At 38.3% G+C, this 23,057-nt stretch overlaps 1 protein-coding gene across 3 annotated transcripts; it reads left to right on the top strand.

Moving 5' to 3' along the window:
• Positions 1-17,461: 17,461 nt before the first annotated feature.
• Positions 17,462-22,782, top strand: LOC130713501 (probable hexosyltransferase MUCI70). 3 transcript variants are annotated; one of them, XM_057563267.1, is made up of 8 exons: positions 17,462-17,757; positions 18,822-19,087; positions 19,228-19,341; positions 19,987-20,339; positions 20,850-21,061; positions 21,147-21,403; positions 21,502-21,680; positions 22,017-22,782. In XM_057563267.1, exons 2-8 carry the CDS (start codon positions 18,853-18,855, stop codon positions 22,071-22,073), a joined length of 1,407 nt encoding a protein of 468 aa, XP_057419250.1. In that variant the 5' UTR covers positions 17,462-17,757; positions 18,822-18,852; the 3' UTR covers positions 22,074-22,782. The 3 variants fall into 3 exon arrangements, with proteins under 3 accessions (XP_057419250.1, XP_057419249.1, XP_057419248.1); XM_057563266.1 differs by having other exon boundaries at positions 18,825-19,087; positions 22,017-22,780; XM_057563265.1 differs by having other exon boundaries at positions 17,462-19,087.
• Positions 22,783-23,057: the final 275 nt, after the last annotated feature.

Here is a 23,057-nt window from a genome sequence, read left to right as displayed (position 1 = left end):
TTTGAATTTCTCTTGCGCGTATGTGAATGCTTTTGGCCGCTTCTTTCAGTCTTCAGCCTCTTTATATACTCCAAGGATTAGGGTTGAGCGTTGCATGGGAAATGCTACCGTTGGAGGGCAGTTCTGGAAAATCCAGCTTCTGCTGTGTCTGAGACTGTTAGGTAGGTCGTTAGGAAGGTACAGTTGCTTTTGTACTTGGATAGCGACTTGACCTTTAAACCTAGGAGACTTCTGATCAGGAGAAAGCTTCATGTTGGAACTTGTGAAGCCGGTTGATCAGAGTCAGAGGGAAAGCCCAGATCCTCTGACCATTGTTTCTTCTGATTCTGAACTCAGAGGAAAGTACATGGTCTTCAGAGTATCTTGCTTCTGGACATCAGAATTTCACTAATCAGCTTCTGGATCTTCAGAGTCTTCTACACCATCAGAATATCTGAGCCTTCAGTGTTTCTTGGTTATCAGACTTTCTGGATCTTCAGAACTTCTAGTGACTGAGTCCACATCAGAGTTTGTATAACTTCAGAACTTCTGAAGCTTTTCCACTGTTCATACTGAACATGGTGAATGCGAAAGCGTTGCTTGGGTCGCTCTTTATACACAGTGCTTCTGATTTGTGTGAGATTGAGTTGAGGTCAGAGCCTGTAAATAGCACACTCAGAAAAACACGTTAGAGTACCACAATTGTTCATATCAAAAGGTTAACTTGTATTCATCAAAACATAGAGTTGTACAACTAGATCAAAACTTGATCTTACATTAACATTAGTCATTTTCCTTAATTAATCCTCTAATGATCCTAATTAAGCATGTTACTAATCTTAACTTAATTATTTTCTACCAAAACCTCATATTAATCTAGTTTAGCCTCACCTAATCATGATCTATTATACTAATTACTACCATTAACTTAATTAAGTCTAATTAGTCACTAATTAACCATATTAACACTAACAAGTTATGATCAGCAACAATTAACACTTTTCTTTTTCATTATAAATCTGGTTATGGTCTTAGTAACATTAAAACTATTCTAATCTATTAACTAACAATTTTCTCAATTAATATACCATTACTAGTGTTTCTTATGACTTAAGAATGCAATTTCATGACAAAACCTTAGGCCTAATTTATTCTTTCCTACTTTCAGACTTATATTACTATCATTCAACAAGTCTATAGTGAGGTTGATGCCAGAACCGTGTAGATCATCATCCTTGTGATGAACACCATGAACATCAAGGAAGTGAAAATCAATTTTTCCTTCCCCTGACTCCTAACTCCATTTCTGTACCCAGAAGGCTTATAAAGCTACCCAAGAATGATTCTAATAGTTCAGAACCGAGCTTATGCTGTCCTAGTGCCTTAGAATTGTCAAAATGTGCAGGTTTGAACTTTACTTATTCCAATTCGAAATTAGCTTACCCAGAGCCTAAAACTATGCTTTTCATGTCCTAAATGCTAAAATAGAGCTTAAAAATACATCGGGGAAGGTCAGAACGAACCAGAATGGAGTTTCACGATTTTTCCGGCGAGAAACAGAATGGGACAGGTTTGGAGTGATTTGGATGAGAGGAAAGGGAGATTCGAAGATTTGAAGTTTGGAGCTTCAATCTTGAGCTAGAGAGGGGCTGAGAGCTTCTCATTGATTCTCTCTTGCTTCTGAGCTTAAGTTTAATGTCCTAGGACCCCTGGAGCTTCAGAATTCACGAATATATAGGGCTGGAGTGATTAGGGAAGAAATCATGGTTATTTCCTTAAGCATGTTGCTTCACCAATGGAGCTACATGCAAGATCATTAGCATTAAGTGCTTGGGAATGGTGAATTCAGGTGGTGGAGAGGTGATATGCGTGGCACAAGCTTCATAAGGGAATTTTAAATGATTTTCATGATGTATGGTCATGCACTTTGCATCATGATGCATGGATGTGGTGATGTCATCTTTTGTTGGTTTGTGAAAGTAATGATGAGGAGAATTAAATGCATGTTCAGAATTTTATGGTGAGAAAGAGGGGTTGGGCATGTGGCATAAGGCTTGGAGAAGGCTTGAATGAGTATTTTGGGGTATTAGACTACACACATGTGATACCAAGTCCCAAGAGTGTACACATGAGGTTGGATGGTGATGTGTCTTTTGGCCTTATTTGCATGTCAAAATGGTAATTAAATAGATGGTCACATGCATTGAGGAAGTTTGAATAAATATGCTATTGAACAGTGGTGGAAGTGATGATGGGTTATCACTTAAGTAGTAACATTTTTGGCCATATGTGTTCTCCATTGGGTTATAAGGTAGAATGAGTCTATAATAGTGAATTTGGAAGGGAAAGATTCGTGCATGGGCTGCACTTAGTGAGAAGTCGAGGTAAAAGTCTATATAGGCGCTAGTTTCGACGATATAGAATTCCGCTCGCTCGATCGACACCAAAATTTCCATGAGGATACCATATCGTAGTAGGGATTATTTTAAGGTCGATGAGGTAGTTGGAGAGGATATTGGATCACTTAAAATCAATTTAAGCGATCAAAGAACAAGGTACCTTATTGATATCGAGTCCTATAACTATCGGTTTGGCTTGTCCGCTCGTCGATTACCTAAGTACGCACTTGTCGTGCATATTTTATAAGTAGGTTAAAGTGAGGGATGTTACAGTTAGTCTATTTGGCACTACTATTCACACCCCCTCACCTATTGCATCATCTTTTCTTCTAGTTGCACCCCCTCTTTGTACTAATTGCACCACTATGTAATTATTTAATTAAATAACAAAAAACTAATTGCACCACTATTCAATTGACCGTCAAAAGATTAGGTCCATTAGTTTTTATTACTTAATTAATTCAGTAAACTTTTAAACAAAACCCCTAATTCCAATCTCCTCCCACCTCTTCACCGTTCATCATCAATTCACCGTCTCATCTCTGTTCATCATTCCAAGCTCCTCCCACGTCTTCATCAACTCATCTTTCGTCTCTGCCGCTGCTGATCTTCATTTCCTGTGCCGCTAATCTTCATCGATGATGTCCATCTTCTTGCCAAAGATTGAAACAGAGGGAAGAGTGGGAGGAAGAAAGAAGAAGACATTTGAACCTAGATTGAGACTCAAAACTAGTTGATGGTCATAGCTTTGAACCCAGACATCTAAGATGAAGAGATTGGAGTTGAAAACTTTTTCCTCTGTTAATCTCCCCATCATTAAATTTTGCATCTGCAAGATTTGCTTCGGAAAGAACAAGGTGTTGAAGTGATGGATTTGGGGTTGTGGCTGATGATTGTGGGTAAAGAGGAGAGGTTATCTCGGTTTAAGAAAGCTTCAATTTTTTTTCATCTTTTCTTCTTCGCGTTGTAGATCTGGTTGGATTTCGTACTGTTGTTGTTTTGGGTTTGGGTTTTGGGGGAAATCTTATGGGGGTTTGGGGTTTTGCTGTAAGGTTTTAAAGATGATATAGGGCTGGGTTTAGTGTGCCATGAGAAGTGTTTTTCGATTGATTGTGTTTCTGGGTTTTTTGGTTGAAGTTGAAGAACATGATGAGGTTATGGCCTTTCTTTTTGTTGATGGGGATGTGTGTGAAGATGAAGAAGATGATAATATCACGTAAAGATTTTACTGATGCCATTTCTTTTATTCTTTTATATATTTATAATTTTTTAATTATGTGGAATCCTAGTGACAGTAGTACCAGTGACACATCATTAATAAACGCCACATAGATCAATTTAGACAGAGAACTAAGGGAAGGGCCCAATTGTCACAAATTAATATTAATGGGACTCAAATCGCGCAATTAGAACAAAGGGGACCACAATTGCACAAAGACCAAACATCAGGGACGAAAAGTGCAATTAAGCCTAAAATTTAATTTCATTCCAAACATATTATTTTTCCTACCTTATCACCACCATCCTTCACTTTTACACTCATCACATGGTTTTCTTCATTGCTATGTTTCACACTTAATATGTGTGAAACATTTCACACTTTGTAAGTGTGAACCGAGGTATGTTCATTCTCTCTTCACCTTTTTCCTTTTGATTAAGCGTTTCACGCTTAGTGAGGGTGAAACATTTTCACAGTTAGTAAGTGTGAAAATGTTCACAATAAATGTAAAAAATTCATTTTATCGCTGTTGTTCGTATTTCAGACTTTGGAGTGTGAAATTGTTGTTCTACTCACACTCTAAAGTGTGAAATTTGCCTTGTTTGCGAATTTTTCTTTTTTGATTCTTACTATTTTCCACTTCAGGATAGCTAATCATGCTTTTTGTGCTCATTGAGGAAGTTGATAATGTGACTGAAGGGGTTTTATATCAAGGTGGATAATGTGAAAGAAGTAGATAATAAAATTCTCAACAGTTGTCCATTCACATTCTTGAGTGTGAAAATGAATTGTGTTTCACACTCATAAGTATGAATTACAAGTGTTTTACAGAAGGTCAAGTTCAAGTTTCCTAACACAGAACCGACTGGGCAACAATTTCAAGTGTGAAACCTAATAGTGATTCACATTCTTGAGTATGAATTGGGCAACGGTTTCAAGTGTGAAACCTAATAATGATTCACACTCTTGAGTATGAATTACATGTGTTTTACAGAAGGTCAAGTTCTAGTTTCCTGAAGACAAAAGCAACTGGGCAACAGTTTCACACTCTTGCATGTGAAATTGAATTGTGTTTCAACAAAATTGTATTTCTCGTTATTGAGTGTGAAATTATAATTTAAAATATAAAATATTTAAAATTGAAAGTAAAATTCTCAACCGTTAGTCCATTCACATTCTTGAGTGTGAAAATGATTTATGTTTCACAGTGAAGAATTATAAAGAGAGGGTACTAAGGAAATTTTCCAAAAAAAAAGGCTTAATTGCAACTTTAGTCCCTGACATTTACCAAAACCACGATTTTAGTCCCTCACCTAATTTAATTACAAGAATAGTCCCTCACGTTCCCTTCCGTTTGCAACGTTAGTCCTTCCGTCTAATTGTTAACGGAGAAGGCTTATGTGGCAACGCACATGCCTCTCATGTGACCAAGAAAAACGATTTAATTGCATTTTTGGTCCCTGACTTATACATATTATGTAGTTTTGGTCCTTAAAGTTCAAAAATTGCATTCAAATTTATATAAAAACAAAAAAAAAAACCAGAAAATGATAAGTATTCATATTCTTCAAATTTAATTACATATTTATTAAATCATAATCAGACATAATATTATAAATTTTAATTTTAAATAATTAAAAACATATGTATTGATTTGTTTATACTTTATAGAATAATAAAAATATATTTAATCAATATATTTAACTTAATATAAAAGATATCGGAAAAAAAACATGGAGGATTATATATAAATAATTTCAATTTAAATTAAATTGGATAGAAAGAGAAAAAATTATGATTGTTATCAAAACATTACTGAATAAGAATTTAAATAAGTATTTTATAAAATCATAATCAGGCATAGTAAAATAAATTTTAATTTAAGTAGAATTTTTTAAGAAGATGAATAGTTATCATTTTCTATTTCTTTATTGTTTTTTTTATTAATTTGGATGCAATTTTTGAACTTTAAGGACCAAAACTACACAATGTGTATAAGTAGATGACTAAAAGTGCAGTTAAATCATTTTTCTTGGTCACATGAGAGGCATGTGTGTTGCCACATAAGCCTTCTATGTTAAAAATTGGACGGAAAGACTAACGTTGCAAACGGGAGGGAACGTGAGGGACTATCCTTGTAATTAAATTAGGTGAGGAACTAAAATCGTGATTTTGGTAAACGTCAGGTACTAAAGTTGCAATTAAGCCAAAAAAAAGGGAAGGTGTTGGATTCTAGAGCAGTTCCCTGTGAAACCAAACATGCTACCTGTAAGACCTGGATTTTCAGAACAAGTTAAGTTTCCGACTCACACGTAGAATCAGTGTAAGCGTGACAGGAGTTTGACATTTGAGAAAGATTAATGAAGAAGAAAGTTCAGGAATTGCTTGAGGAATGTTGCGTAGTTGTTTTCGGAGTTAGTGCGAGTCGTCTGCACACCTGCCTTATGGCGAGCGTGTCCAGAATAGGCTATTTCGCTCTTAAAGCAACGTTTTGAGTGAGATTTCGAACTCTCGGAAAATTTAAAGATTCTCTTTATTTTTCCATCGACCAGCGTTTCATTTCGGAACTCTGGACTGTACGCACGATAGGTTTCACTTTTCGGATGTCCGCCGACGCTAATTTCTTTGCTTCGAAACCCTATTTTCGAGCAATGGATGAAGACTTTTTCTATTCGGGACTTCTAACAAAGATTCCGTCCGCGTTGCCAGATTTGTTTCGACGTTTCCAATCTTTCTTAAGAAGGAAGTTTTGTCGTCCGGCGATCACAGCAAAAAGTAGTTTTTCGGGACAGATTTAACTTACACCGCTTTTGAGATTTTCGATATCGTTTTTCCCATATCATAGATATTTGTTTTGAGTTCTGGATTTCTGACGCCAGAATCTCTCTTAGAATTCCTTGGTGAACGTGCTGCAAAAATCGGAATCGCGAAATTTTTATTTTCCCGAGATTTCGCCCGCCTATAAATAGGCGAAAAAGCAAAATATCTTTCATTTTCCTCCATTAGTGGCCCAAATTCGTGGAGAGCAAGGGGGAGGAGATTTTCGCGAAAACTTGACCAATCTTCGTGCAGTTCGTCCCTACTTCTAGGTATCGAGGTAACTAACACGATTCCTACCTCTGATTGTTGTTTCTGTTGCGTTTCTGAAGTCGTTTCTGTGCTCACAGTTTTGAGCTTTTTCTAAAATTGTCTGTTTTCTTCGATTTCTTGCTTGGGTTATGTTCTCATGGTTCCCCTGAGTCTAAAACCTCTGTCAGTAAACGCTGATTGTGATCCAGTTGTCCAGGATCTGAAAAACTGTTTCAAAACCCTTTTTGTCTCACATTTCGAAACTTTATTGTCGAAAAGACTTAATCTGACTTCGTGCCTTTAGGATTTGTTGTCACGGATGTCATGAGGATCATTGCTGTCAAATTTGTTTTCAGAACTGATAACTTTGAAGTTTTGAGCCTTTATTTTGGACCAAAATGCCCCTGGATAGTTGTATTTCGGCCCGATTGTCCGAAAATTGTTCCGACAGTTTCTTTGCCTTAGTTTTACCCTAAAACTACCTTGTGAATTGATTTGATCGAAGAAAAAGAGCCGAAGCCCTTTTCTCCTTATGGCCGTGGGCTATTTCCTAAGGGGGAGGAGTTTTTCGTTTTCGAAAACTTGTCTTTTCGTACCTGATTGTCCTATTCTGAAGCTTTAATGCTTTGTCTATCGTTTATGTATTGTTTTGCGATCGAACTAATCGATTTTGTTTGGATTCTGCTTTGTTTTTCTCCGAGGTTCAGTTGAGGGAACTTTGGAAGACTCAGAGCAATTGTTTGAGGAGAACTTTGTTTGCGAAGCTGGAACAGCTCGAGGTTAGGGCAACTTGCTATATTTAGCTATGATTGCATGATAGGCGTCGATAAACTCGACCTATGCTTTATCTGATGTTGTATATGATGATGATTTCTTGTTATGATTGTTTCATAACTTATGATATTGATGATGTGTTGAATTGAGCGTTTTGACGCAACTTCGGAGTGGAGGTTCATTGATCCGGTGATCTTTGACATTTCGGGTTGGATGAACAAACCTAGGCAAGTCCAAATGTGGGGTTTGAGACTTAGCCATTTGTTGGGATTCGTTGGAATTCCTAGACTTTCCCCGGGAAATGTATTTTGGGTGGTTGATTTTTGGAAACTTAGAATGATAGAGCTTTCGAAAAATAAAGACTTGGGAAACTTAGACTTTGAGAAATAAACTCATAATTTGACTAATTTGAATTGAAATCATTTTTATTAACGTTTAAGCATAGGAGAACTGAAGGGGAAAAATATTTACGAAAGGCGGGGAAAAGTCGACCTTTGTTGTGGGTTTGGAGAGTTATCGGAATTGGGAAAGCCACTAAGGTGAGCTATGGTGATGATTGAAAGTCACCGAGTACGTTAGTACTCTTGGGGAGTGTTGTGGAGCCGTGTTGTATTGACCGACACCTAGTGCTCTTGTTGTTTGGGCTGTGTTGTATTGACCGACACTAGACGCTCGTGTAATCTTGTTGGTTGAGTTGTGTTGTATTGACCGACACTAACTCTTGGGTTGTTTTGAGTTTGGGTCGGAGCAGTTTTTGACCATCGAGATTTGATGAGTCAGATGACTCAAGAAGTCATCAAGGGTGATCGCACTCCTTTCATAAATAATTGTCTTTTGTCGCCGAATCGACATATACCTTCGGGTACAGTATATCTATATACCTTCGGGTACAGTATATCTATATACCTTCGGGTACATTATATACCTTCGGGTACAGTATATCTATATACCTTCGGGTACAGTATATCTATATACCTTCGGGTACAGTATATACCTTCGGGTACAGCATGCCTTCGGGTAACTCGGGCATTCGTTGGAGGGAAAAGTCGACCCGCAGGGTTAGGACTGATCCGACTATGTCAAGGTTGTAAGTGACACCCGAGGGTTATGGTCGGCACAATGCTAGTGCTAGGACCGACTCGATCGTGCCCAGCCTATTTCTTCCGGAACCTTCTTAATTGACGTTGCATTGACATATCATGCACTCTAACTATATCTGTTGAGATATTGATGATTTGATGTTGATAAACATCGTTATGTGTTTTGATGATTGAATTGTATTAGGGAGTTGATACAATACATAACTTATATGTATATATACAACATATATATATACCCCCTTTATCGCATGTTGATTGTATATCTATTGTATTCTGTAAGTTGACCCTAGCACCTTGGCTTTGTTTGTATGTTTGTGTTTGGGCGGTCGGCCTGCTGCCAGGCGTCTGTCAGCCGGTTCGTGATGATTCGTTGTGCGGGAAAGACCCGGAGCGAAATGTCTATTACTGAAGCTTTCGACGAGGACCCGGACTTCATGGCTGATCGAGGGAGAGTCGATAATAGTAGTGTGGGATATGGGTGGTTAGAGTCTTTTGAGTTGGTTGTCACTGTCATAGCTCTGATTCGTCTTACTTTTGGGACCGGGTAGGTTCCCGATATATGGCTTTTTGTGTGGTTCTCTTGCTGAGGATCACAGAGAGTCTGTCGGACTATAGGGGTCTTGGGTTGAGGCCATTTTGAGGCCGACTTTCTCTTGGATAGTGGTATATTTGATGCTTTTGCGTACAGTTCTGGTTTGTATATATTCGCCTACGGGCACGCTACCTTGGAGTCACTGCGTGTGCGCGTGACGGGATAGTGCAGCAGAGGCTGTACCTTTGTATATGTTGTTTATCGGTTAGTTTAGTTGTTGGGCTTTGTCTTTATTTCTTTATTGCTTTTATTAAAAGGAAACAATCAAAAAAAAAATTACCTGTTTTCCGCGTAAAGTTTATTTTTGGTTATTAAAGTGACACCTGGAAATCGGGGTGTTACATTGTGGTATCAGAGCTTAGTCGAGTCTTTTGGGAGTCTTTGGGGAATAGGTCTTCTGTGCTAGGTTGTGTGACTCTGCAAAGAGTGAAAATTGATTGTCTGCAGAGCGATTTTCGCTCTAATTGCTTGCGTTACTACTCAATCGGATTGAGTGGTTTGTCTAGTGCTACCGTATGGTTAGTACTAATCAGACGTTCGATGGGATATAGGATGGTGGATCTTAACCGGATGGCGAAGGCTACACGTGAGCATCATCAACGACTGATGGCGACAGCAATGTATCAACAAAGAGGAATGAACCGAACTGGAGCTGGGGGACCAATGAGGTCAGGTTCCCAAGGCTACAACGGAAGGAAGAGCTACCATAAGTGGGGACCATATCAGCGTTCCGAGGGAAGAAATCTTATCTCAAGAGAGTACAAACCGACGACTGCTGATACTGGGGGGAAGCCAGTTGGTGACAAAGGAGTGACATGTTTTCGTTGCAGAAAGTTTGGGCATTTTGCTAACAAATGCTCAGTGATTGGACGGAGATGCTTCAAGTGTAACCGAGAGGGGCATCTAGCTGTGAACTGCAAGACCAAAGAAAGTCTATGCTTCAATTGCAACCAACCGGAACATTTCTCCCAAGATTGCAAGGCACTCAGGGGCGAATCATCAGGGAATGTTGGGAAAGGAAAACAACTTGCTCCAGAGGAAAGGATTCATGCCAAGGAGGGCAAGAGCTGAGGAGTTGAACGAGGAAGAACGTGGGAACGATGTAGGACCTTATTCGAGGTTGCTCGTGATTTAACTATAGAAGTTACACGAGGTTGGGAATAGCACACTAAGTCTAGAAAGTAGTCTTCCACCGATGCGTTTATGAGGAAGCTAGTAGTTGAAGAACGAATCTTAGGGAGATTCCGTATGGGTAGTATACGTGTTATGTTGAGGGTGTGTAGTTCCGTAGCGGGATCCTTAAAGGATTTAGTATCAGGATATTTGTGACTACTGGAGGATAGGAACTCATTGACTGTTCCAGTGGGTTTTTCTAAATTTCCACCTTCGATGTATTAGGCCTGATCAACCTAATATTGAGGGGGTGATATTCGGAATCACAGCTGGTTATGGACTTTGATAGAAGGATGTGTAAGATGAATTTGAATTGATTGAGGATTAGTCGGATTTGGGAGGAAAGTTCGTGTTAAGCACTTGATTGTGAAAGATTAAGATTTAAATCTTTGGAATTCGATGAGTGTCGTATAGACATTGATTGGTTAGTTCGTGTGATTACTCCAAGTAGAGGTAGACTAAGTCAAGAGGTTTAATGCCGGAAAAGTATTAAGTAGTTTCTCGGAAGTTATGAAGTCATAGGTTATGTGATTACTGAGTGGAATTGTTAGAGACTAAATAAGTTGAATGTAATCAGGTTTTAGATGATAGCTTGATGGTAGCGAGATTGAGAAGAATTAACTCTGAACTAGATTGTTATAGTCGAGTTCGAGGAATAAGTTTTGCTAAGCGTTGGATTAATATGTGGAGACATTATAGTCTTAAGAGATGAATTTTCGCTTGAAAAGTGTTGAATTAATGATTAAGTTGGAGAAAGAAAGTTTTAGCATAAGTTGAATACTTGAGGTTGTTGATATGGATTCCAAAGAAATATGCTAAGATTACTAAGTGAGATTTACTAAGTTGGATTGAAATCTTAGGGTTAAGATTGAATCTTGAGAGTCGAGAATCGCGTACGAATAGGAGATCTTATGGTTGTAGGTGTGACAATAGGAGTTGAATCTTAGAAGATTGAAGACCTGAAGGTGAGCTTCGGGTTAAGACCATTGAGGTATAATATAAGAGAGATCTTGAAGTAAAGGAATTCTGGGTTGTGTGGAGTGTTAAGGTTGGTGATCGATTGATGTTGATTATGAGGTTGCGGACATAATGGCCATGTGACAAGATTTGAATGATGTTAGCATAATAAGTTGTGAATGTGAAAGCATGACGCCACTGGTCAGGTCGTTTGGGTAAGTGAAGGAGTTATAGTTTTTAAGAAACGGATATTCATTTAAGAAGTATTGAAGGATTAAAGGTCACTAGAGGACCAAACTTGGTGAAGGTTTAGGTTTTAAATCTATGAATGTCTGTCTAAGGTGTGTAAGACTCGAAGGTTGTCAGAATTTGATTGAGAGATTAAGAAGTTGATTGACGAGATGGTGATTGAGTCACAAAAAGGAAGGTGTTAGTATTAAGATGAATACCTGAGGTTGTTATATTTTGACGAGTTTCGTAGAGTATAAGAGTCAATGGGACTTTGTTATGGATTTTGATGATGCATATTACGGGTAACAAGTGAATTTTACTAAAGTTGAATGAGAATCCTAGGGCTAAGGTTGACCTAGTGAGCTGAGATTCATGTACACATAAGAGATTTAGTGGTGTTAGCGGCTACGATAACAGTTAAATCTCAGAATGTTGAAGGATCGGATGATAAAATGGCTAGTTAAGTCCCTTGAGGTATAGTTATGATTTAATCTTCTAGAGGATAAGTCTCGATTTGTGCGAAGTGTTAGAGATTTCAGTAAGTGTAAATAGGTTTGAGTGAGGGAAGTTTTGAGGAAGAAGACGATAATAATGGATTGTTAGGTATTAAGAGGAGGATTATCTTATAAGTTGTTGATAAATTGATGTTGAAGGGGATAAGATTAGTGAAGGACAAGAAATAAGGACATAAGTCGAGCTTTAATTCGAATAGTGACTAAGTAGAAGTGTGATTTCTTGGTGTGTGTAAAGATAGTTACGAAGTTAGAGGTGTTTTAATGGACTAGCGGTTTCCAAGGGGGAGGATTCGTCTAGGAGTTATCGAACGAACAAGTGGAGTTTTGGACTGTAGATGAAGATCACGAGGACGAGTTGAGTATTTACCTTAAGATGACAGAGAGGCACCGAGTTTAAGAAGAATTTCGGACGACCGAAAGTAAAGAAGTAAGTGGCTAAGATGGTGCGACTACACGGAATGCCAACCGGTATCATTTCAAGCAGAGGTCCGACGCAAGTAATCGAGTCAGACGACATGAGGTTGAATGATGTTTTGTCTTTTGAGACGCCGATAGTTAGCAGTGGGGATAGAAGAGTGAAACAGTTAAGGGGAAGGCAGATTGCTTAAGTAAAGATTTTGAGGAACAATGACACAGGCACTACTACATGAGAATTGGAAGATAAGATCGAGGAACTGTATTCCGGACTTTCTCAGAACTCTGAGTTTCGAGGACGAAACTTTCTTTTTGGAGGGGAGTATTGTAAGACCTGGATTTTCAGAACAAGTTAAGTTTCCGACTCACACGTAGAATCAGTGTAAGCGTGACAGGAGTTTGACATTTGAGAAAGATTAATGAAGAAGAAAGTTCAGGAATTGCTTGAGGAATGTTGCGTAGTTGTTTTCGGAGTTAGTGCGAGTCGTCTGCACACCTGCCTTATGGCGAGCGTGTCCAGAATAGGCTATTTCGCTCTTAAAGCAACGTTTTGAGTGAGATTTCGAACTCTCGGAAAATTTAAAGATTCTCTTTATTTTTCCATCGACCAGCGTTTCATTTCGGAACTCTGGACTGTACGCACGATAGGTTTCACTTTTCGGATGTCCGCCGACGCTAATTTCTTTGCTTCGAAACCCTATTTTCGAGCAATGGATGAAGACTTTTTCTATTCGGGACTTCTAACGAAGATTCCGTCCGCGTTGCCAGATTTGTTTCGACGTTTCCAATCTTTCTTCAGAAGGAAGTTTTGTCGTCCGGCGATCACAGCAAAAAGTAGTTTTTCGGGACAGATTTAACTTACACCGCTTTTGAGATTTTCGATATCGTTTTTCCCATATCATAGATATTTGTTTTGAGTTCTGGATTTCTGACGCCAGAATCTCTCTTAGAATTCCTTGGTGAACGTGCTGCAAAAATCGGAATCGCGAAATTTTTATTTTCCCGAGATTTCGCCCGCCTATAAATAGGCGAAAAAGCAAAATATCTTTCATTTTCCTCCATTAGTGGCCCAAATTCGTGGAGAGCAAGGGGGGAGGAGATTTTCGCGAAAACTTGACCAATCTTCGTGCAGTTCGTCCCTACTTCTAGGTATCGAGGTAACTAACACGATTCCTACCTCTGATTGTTGTTTCTGTTGCGTTTCTGAAGTCGTTTCTGTGCTCACAGTTTTGAGCTTTTTCTAAAATTGTCCGTTTTCTTCGATTTCTTGCTTGGGTTATGTTCTCATGGTTCCCCTGAGTCTAAAACCTCTGTCAGTAAACGCTGATTGTGATCCAGTTGTCCAGGATCTGAAAAACTGTTTCAAAACCCTTTTTGTCTCACATTTCGAAACTTTATTGTCGAAAAGACTTAATCTGACTTCGTGCCTTTAGGATTTGTTGTCACGGATGTCATGAGGATCATTGCTGTCAAATTTGTTTTCAGAACTGATAACTTTGAAGTTTTGAGCCTTTATTTTGGACCAAAATGCCCCTGGATAGTTGTATTTCGGCCCGATTGTCCGAAAATTGTTCCGACAGTTTCTTTGCCTTAGTTTTACCCTAAAACTACCTTGTGAATTGATTTGATCGAAGAAAAAGAGCCGAAGCCCTTTTCTCCTTATGGCCGTGGGCTATTTCCTAAGGGGGAGGAGTTTTTCGTTTTCGAAAACTTGTCTTTTCGTACCTGATTGTCCTATTCTGAAGCTTTAATGCTTTGTCTATCGTTTATGTATTGTTTTGCGATCGAACTAATCGATTTTGTTTGGATTCTGCTTTGTTTTTCTCCGAGGTTCAGTTGAGGGAACTTTGGAAGACTCAGAGCAATTGTTTGAGGAGAACTTTGTTTGCGAAGCTGGAACAGCTCGAGGTTAGGGCAACTTGCTATATTTAGCTATGATTGCATGATAGGCGTCGATAAACTCGACCTATGCTTTATCTGATGTTGTATATGATGATGATTTCTTGTTATGATTGTTTCATAACTTATGATATTGATGATGTGTTGAATTGAGCGTTTTGACGCAACTTCGGAGTGGAGGTTCATTGATCCGGTGATCTTTGACATTTCGGGTTGGATGAACAAACCTAGGCAAGTCCAAATGTGGGGTTTGAGACTTAGCCATTTGTTGGGATTCGTTGGAATTCCTAGACTTTCCCCGGGAAATGTATTTTGGGTGGTTGATTTTTGGAAACTTAGAATGATAGAGCTTTCGAAAAATAAAGACTTGGGAAACTTAGACTTTGAGAAATAAACTCATAATTTGACTAATTTGAATTGAAATCATTTTTATTAACGTTTAAGCATAGGAGAACTGAAGGGGAAAAATATTTACGAAAGGCGGGGAAAAGTCGACCTTTGTTGTGGGTTTGGAGAGTTATCAGAATTGGGAAAGCCACTAAGGTGAGCTATGGTGATGATTGAAAGTCACCGAGTACGTTAGTACTCTTGGGGAGTGTTGTGGAGCCGTGTTGTATTGACCGACACCTAGTGCTCTTGTTGTTTGGGCTGTGTTGTATTGACCGACACTAGACCCTCGTGTAATCTTGTTGGTGGAGTTGTGTTGTATTGACCGACACTAACTCTTGGGTTGTTTTGAGTTTGGGTCGGAGCAGTTTTTGACCATCGAGATTTGATGAGTCAGATGACTCAAGAAGTCATCAAGGGTGATCGCACTCCTTTCATAAATAATTGTCTTTTGTCGCCGAATCGACATATACCTTCGGGTACAGTATATCTATATACCTTCGGGTACAGTATATACCTTCGGGTACAGTATATCTATATACCTTCGGGTACATTATATACCTTCGGGTACAGTATATCTATATACCTTCGGGTACAGTATATCTATATACCTTCGGGTACAGTATATACCTTCGGGTACAGCATGCCTTCGGGTAACTCGGGCATTCGTTGGAGGGAAAAGTCGACCCGCAGGGTTAGGACTGATCCGACTATGTCAAGGTTGTAAGTGACACCCGAGGGTTATGGTCGGCACAATGCTAGTGCTAGGACCGACTCGATCGTGCCCAGCCTATTTCTTCCGGAACCTTCTTAATTGACGTTGCATTGACATATCATGCACTCTAACTATATCTGTTGAGATATTGATGATTTGATGTTGATAAACATCGTTATGTGTTTTGATGATTGAATTGTATTAGGGAGTTGATACAATACATAACTTATATGTATATATACAACATATATATATACCCCCTTTATCGCATGTTGATTGTATATCTATTGTATTCTGTAAGTTGACCCTAGCACCTTGGCTTTGTTTGTATGTTTGTGTTTGGGCGGTCGGCCTGCTGCCAGGCGTCTGTCAGCCGGTTCGTGATGATTCGTTGTGCGGGAAAGACCCGGAGCGAAATGTCTATTACTGAAGCTTTCGACGAGGACCCGGACTTCATGGCTGATCGAGGGAGAGTCGATAATAGTAGTGTGGGATATGGGTGGTTAGAGTCTTTTGAGTTGGTTGTCACTGTCATAGCTCTGATTCGTCTTACTTTTGGGACCGGGTAGGTTCCCGATATATGGCTTTTTGTGTGGTTCTCTTGCTGAGGATCACAGAGAGTCTGTCGGACTATAGGGGTCTTGGGTTGAGGCCATTTTGAGGCCGACTTTCTCTTGGATAGTGGTATATTTGATGCTTTTGCGTACAGTTCTGGTTTGTATATATTCGCCTACGGGCACGCTACCTTGGAGTCACTGCGTGTGCGCGTGACGGGATAGTGCAGCAGAGGCTGTACCTTTGTATATGTTGTTTATCAGTTAGTTTAGTTGTTGGGCTTTGTCTTTATTTCTTTATTGCTTTTATTAAAAGGAAACAATCAAAAAAAAATTACCTGTTTTCCGCGTAAAGTTTATTTTTGGTTATTAAAGTGACACCTGGAAATCGGGGTGTTACACTACCAGACTTTTCTAACCAAAAGTAATTGATTCTAGAGCAGTTCTCCTAGATTAAGTATTTAACTAATATTAAGCACCAAAATCAACATATTTAACAAGTGTCCATTTGTTTTACCAAAATCAACATATTAAGCACCAAGATCAACATATTTAAGCACCAGACTTTCCTATTATATGAAGCATAAAAGTAAAACATACAAAAGCCACTAGTGTCCATTGTTTTACTATATGAAGATCAGGATCAGAAGATAAGAAATCCTTACAGGTAGCACAGTGAATCACTTCTAGCACAATCAAGGCACAATCAAGGCAGAAAGCATGCTCCCTTGGCTCTGCATGAACATGAACAAGTTAATTTACAGTAAACCAACATCAACAAGAGCTTCAATCAGACATCTTCAAGAGCTTCAATCAGACATCTTCAATAAGAGGTATTACAAACTCTATCCAAAACCCAAACAAATTGTTCAAGCTGCACCCAACAATTTCACCCAACAAATCGCACCCAACAATTTCAAGAATCCCTAAAATCGCACAATCCACAAATCACTAAAACCCTAATACACGAAATACCAAACCGCACCCAACAATTTCAAGAGCAACAATTCGAATCCGTAACCCTAACAACAACAACAAGATGACGAAGATTATGAAGGCTCTTACCTCTATTGCGGAATTCGAATTCCAGTTGACGAAGAAGATGATGAAGGGAGAGCTCTGATGAATGCTGTGAAGGTTTGGAGGGCTTCGGAAATGGAAGTTCAAGAAGGATTTCGGAATGAAATGGGAAATGAGCCCGTGTTTTGATTTAATACTAACAGCCTTCGGAACTTTACCCTCCGAAGCATATCGGAATCGCGAAATCAGAAAGACTTCGGAAATGGGTATTCCGAAATAAAACACGGAGGAGCATAATAGTATTTCCCAACTTTTAAGTGGGGTGACATTTTTAATGCCTGGGGTGCCAAATCCAGAGCTCATTAATAAGGGGTGTTAAAACTAATGTTTATTAAAAAATCATGGACGACACACTCGCTCACTCACCCACAAAAAACTCTGCTTTTCACTGTCGGTGTCAGAAAAAAATCTCCGCAAGTTAGAAAACGTAAACGAAAATTTTCCGAAGGAGGAAACAAAAAAAGAAAACGAAAACAAAAACAAAAGTTGCAGACTTTTTTGCGATTTTTAAAGTGCGGATCGTGATATTCGATTGAACCACCTGCCTTTAAACCCCGGCGTCTTCCTCAACGAATCAATTCTACAGATACTCCTTCTGATTCAATTGTTCGAAGGATCCTTCTTTTATTACCATTTGACTGCGTGATCCTCAGTTCGGGAAGATTTTCCATGCCCTACATTGTTCTTTTGATTAATCCCTGTAAGTTGTGTCGGACCATCTTTTCATTTCTCCTTTAGAGCTTTGAGATTCCTGTTTTCTTTTATTTTTTCTCATATTGGGAGGGAGTGAATGTAGTTTGTTTATTTATCTATTCTGTGGTATGGCCCTTTCTTTGTTTTTCAATGGTGTCTAATCTTTGACGTTTACAATTTAAATGGATATCAATGATGAATGCAGAGTCATTTACTCCAAAATAAAAGAGGTTTTAGGATAGTGTTTACATGATATTTCATTCTCTGATTTGCTTTTGGTATGAGGTTGTGGCATTTTCGTGAATGTTCTTTTATTTCAAGCTAGCTGCTTGGAGGGCTTAGAAGGATTGTTAGAGTCCCACATTGGCGAGAGATATCAAGTGCTTATAAAGGGTAGAACAACCCTCAACCCTCAACTTTTTAGTTGAGTTAGGCATCCCTAATTCTAATATGGTATCAGAGTCTGTCCTAGATCTATTTGTTGTGGAGACCTCCCACCCGTTGATGTTCATTCCACGCTCCAGATGTCCACATTGGCTAGAGATATGACCAATCAAGTGCTTATAAATGGTAGAGCAACCCTCAACTCTTAAGCTAGCTTTTGGGTTGAGTTAGGCATCCCTAATTCTAATAAGGATTGTTCTTGGTTGACCAAGTTTATTTTGACATTTTCATGTATTTATTGTACAGAAATGGTAGAAACACCCTCTCTATAATTGGTCTATTGTTTAAAAAGTCAAAATTCTTGTAAAAGTTGTCAATTTTTAAAAATGGACAAGAGGGTATGTTATGGCTGTCTAGCATGATTATATGACTTCTCATTTTTATTCGTGTAGTGCTTTTCTAATTGTTAAGTGTTTCTTTATGGCTATTGTTGGTTTAAAACTTCAGATTGAAGGTTGTCAAATTTTATGCATGCTTTAACATCTAAAGTATCTAACAATTTAAGCATACATGGATTTGTGTTGTAGAGTTTAGCTTACATATGATCATCAGCTGCCAACACGGGTGAGTTTTTTTGCTAACCACCTTTTTGGTGAATCTTCACAGTTTGTTACTGTTTTTTCTTAGTAGATGATCAGGTCTATGTCTGAATCTTGGGATGTGCTCTGGCATGGCTCTCTATAGAAACAATGGTGAGTTGTTCACCGAGAGACGAGGCGTCATTGATGCAGTTCTCAGTTTTCTTGGTACGAGTGATCATGGCTCTAGAGTTTTACGTCGTGGTAGAAGGTTTGGTCGGATTACAAAACACAGACTTTCACGCTGGGTTTTCGTCCTGACGACACTCTTTTCAATTTGTTTAACACTTTATGGCCTGAAAATGTTTTATCAAGGTAAGGCCAGAGAAACACGGGCCTTTCTTCCTGATATTTTTGTAAGGTTATATACATATAGTTTCCTACTGTGAGTCATGTGTCAGAAAATCCGACTTGCTGGATTCTCACTTGTATTTCTCCCATTGATTTTGTTACAGCTAAAATGGAATCTAGGTTCTCAATTCATTATGATCTCCAAGAAGAACATAATCTCCAAGAAAATACTCTTGCATCTGATGTTGGAAAGCCACCTAAAAGCAAGCGTCGAAAGCGTAAGTCATTTCCTTAAACCTCGTTTATCATTATATTTTGATATCTGAATTTAAAGTCACACTTCAGTTAGATTCTTTAACCCGTCTCCCCCCCCTCCCCCGCCCCGTCCGTCTGTGAAAATTTGAAGATTTATTGACAAACTCAGTTTGCAAAATGCATTAGTCAAAGAAAGTGCAGAAACATTGGATACTTAATAAATAATATGCATTTTTATTGAGCAGCTATCCAGATGGTAACTTGGATCAAATTAAAGATCTACAAAAAGTTGTCATCAAGTGGTGTAGTATTTTAGGATAATTGCAGATATAGGTTTCTTAAAGTCAAGCAAAAATACTTGATATTATGTGAATTATATTTACTTTGCTGGCCAAAGCTTATTATGTATTTGGTCACTGATGTTGAGTTGGCATTATAATCATTAACATTTTGCAAATGATGTATGCTTTTGCGTTTGTTGATTTCTAACAATTTCTAATGCTGGTGTTTCCCAAATTAAATGAACTGGAAAAAACCTGAGATTTTCAACTTCATGGTTACATCACTTGCTAATGCATAAATTTTGTTGACTAAATTAACATGGTTCTAAATCTATCAGCACTATTTGGATTTATGTTCCTCGCTAAGCTGACTCATTAATCCTTCAGATTTTCCTTGTGAAGTTGGATTTCTGGAATCAGTCAATGGCCTTGTTGAACCTAAGAATTATATGAACTTCACATGGTTTTCTCTAGAGTATGTTGACCATGAAGAAAAATCATCAAATAATTTATTTGAACCTCGATTTGGAGGGCATCAGAGTCTAGAGGACAGAGAAAATTCGTTTTATGCAAAAAACCAAACAATTCATTGTGGTTTTGTCAAGGGGCCACCTGGATATTCAAGCACTGGGTTTGATTTAGATGAAAAAGATAAGGCATACATGTTCAGCTGTAAGTTTTCAGTCTCTTCTTGCATTTTTGGAAGCTCTGATTTTCTCCGGCGGCCTACAAGTAGACTGGTAATTCAGCAATTATTTATTTATTTATTAATCTGTTTTGTTTTGTACATTAGCCATAATGAGGAAAAGATAAGTTTTCAGTCTAGGCTTGCTTGATATCGACATGCTGAAATGAAACCAAAATATCCAAATGTCAGATGATCTTTTTTAGATATGTTTAATTTTTTCCCTTCACTACCCTGGGTTTTGAAGAGTAATAAACAAAATTGCAGAAGATGGTGAAGACTAAAGAAACTTAAGAGAGAAGAAAGATGTAGAATGTATAGTGATAGTTCTTTCCACAAATTTGGCATTCTAGACATTGAATGTTGGGTGATTTGGTTTTCGTGAAATATTGATAACTTTGTAACGGTGATATTTGATCTTTTAATCATCTGCACGTGCGATATGCTATACCGTAGTGGAACTTAAATATTCACCTGGACCGTATGATTATGATATATCGCATGTTGGCTTTATAAAGCATTTTTAGATTATATAGGAATTAATATATATGTCTCTTTGCCGCAGATCAGTCAATATTCAAAGGAAAATGTTTGTTTTGTTATGTTCATGGATGATCAAACACTGTCCAAACTTTCATCCGAAGGAAACAGTCCTGATGATAGAGGATACATTGGCTTGTGGAAAGTAGTTGTTGTAAAGAACTTGCCATATGAGGACATGCGAAGAACTGGCAAGGTGCCAAAATTTTTATCACATCGTCTCTTCCCAAATTCTAGGTAGTTCTTGTAATCTGTTCTAACTTCCAAGATTCTCAGTTTCTATTCCTCATTTTAATGTTATTTAAAAATCCTTGCTTGGCAGATATTCAATTTGGCTTGACAGCAAGATGCGACTCACATCTGACCCTATGTTAATTATTGAATATTTTTTGTGGCGAAGGAAGGCAGAGTATGCCATTTCAAATCATTATGATCGCCACAGTGTCTGGGAGGAGGTACTCCAAAATAAGCGCTTAAATAAGTATAACCATACAGCAATTGATGAACAGTTCAACTTTTACCAGTCTGATGGCTTCCTCGAGTTTGACCCATCAAGCCCAAATAATCCTCTTCCGAGTTGTGCGTCTCCTTCTCATCTTTCTTCATTATGGATGTTTGGTTGGGCGTTGCTTGTGAATACTAGGATTATAACTGTTGAATCTTTCTTGTTGTTGCAGATGTTCCTGAGGGTTCACTTATTGTTAGGGCGCATACACCAATGTCAAATTTATTTTCATGTCTTTGGTTCAATGAAGTTGATCGATTTACATCTCGTGATCAATTAAGCTTTGCTTATACTTATTTGAAACTCAAGAGAATGAATCCAGAGAGGCTATTACAGCTATATATGTTCAAGGTGATCTTTTACTTGGGGAGAGGGGGGAGGGGGCGTTTTTCCTTCTGATTGGACAAGGATATAATTAACAAACTATCTCATACTGAATTAATATGAATATTGTTAATTTAGACAAATGTTTAATTTCAATCCTCTGCAAGTCGCCTAGGATTTTGGCAACAGCACACCTACTTGACATACTCTTATGTCACCTTCATTTAGTTATGCATACAGGCTTCTTCCTCCCCTAAAAAGGCAGTTTTACTGCATTTTGTGTTCCAATTTATTTTGGTTGTTGCTTCAAAAGCATTCATGTAGTCAAAGAGACTTAAAAAGTATGTTCATCCATCTATGCAGGATTGTGAACGCAGAGCATTAGTGAAGCTATTCCGTCACAGGGCAGTCCCTGTTTGATCAATTCCAGCTCTTTAAGGTGCCTTTTGCTGCCTCTTGACTCTGTGCTGTACAATTTGGCTGTTTTTCAGAGTCACCATACGAACTTGAACATATTATTCTTTGTACGGTTTCGCTAACTGTCATCCTTGATGAATTAGCTCACTCAAGTATATATGATATGACTTGAGGAGCTATCTGATCAATTTTGTAATGAGAGAATTAATGCCATTTGATGTCGCACCCGTTACTTGAATTTAGAAGATGAAGAGGCCTTCCTTAGGGTAAGCTCAGTACAGCTGATAGTTGGAAAATGAAAATTGAATGAATTGAAAATTTGGAATGAAAATAAACTGAAACTTGCTTGGTACTACGAAATTGGGAAAATGAGAAAAATAGGATGTCTGTCTTTTTTTTTTGCACGCCTTATGACCACAGGAAATTCAAAACCTTTCAATGTATCTCCGAATAATAGCTTAAGTGGTAAGAGCCGGGTGACATATGAGTTGGGGATGGGTAGGTCTAGGGATCAATCCCTGGAGGTGTAATTTATCTTTGAAATGAAATGCCTCAATGTTGATATATGAGCTGGAATAAAGAGAAGAAAACTGAATTACTTAAGAAAAGGGGGATTCTTATTCTTGTAGCCATGATTCAAGAGTGATAGCGGATGCATTGTTGTGGCCAAGATTTGAACTCCATTATGGGGTTCGGTGAAAGTTTTGAGGGAAGGGCAAGTTCATAAAGATTTTAGTTTGTTCAGCTTCCTCGTGCTTTAGTTATGGGGAAGAGCGATTTTACTAACAAGTAAGATTAGTTTTCTTTCCTATTTGTGTAAACATGAGCAGGTCCTCCACCCAGTCCCAGTACAGAATATTTGGTTAGCGGCAGGACCTAAAAACTGTTTTCGTTTTATTAAATTTTTGGTGAATTGTGGAAATTTACTTTTGTAATTTGTCCCGGTTCCAAGGAAGTAACTATCTTTTTTTTTTTTTTCAAGTAACT

This window comes from Lotus japonicus, chromosome 4 (assembly GCF_012489685.1).
Source record: "Lotus japonicus ecotype B-129 chromosome 4, LjGifu_v1.2".
Taxonomy (NCBI): domain Eukaryota; kingdom Viridiplantae; phylum Streptophyta; class Magnoliopsida; order Fabales; family Fabaceae; genus Lotus; species Lotus japonicus.
Note: the sequence above shows the minus strand (reverse complement) of the source record. Positions and strands in the feature narration are given on the sequence as shown.

Bases quoted from the DNA above. Each gene is read 5' to 3' on its own strand.
- LOC130713501 (XM_057563267.1), top strand. From the start codon at position 18,853: ATGTGCTCTGGCATGGCTCTCTATAGAAACAATGGTGAGTTGTTCACC. The intron at 20,340-20,849 runs GTAATTCAGCAA...TCTTTGCCGCAG, and splicing joins GGCGGCCTACAAGTAGACTG to ATCAGTCAATATTCAAAGGA. The intron at 21,404-21,501 runs GTGCGTCTCCTT...TTGTTGTTGCAG, and splicing joins AAATAATCCTCTTCCGAGTT to ATGTTCCTGAGGGTTCACTT.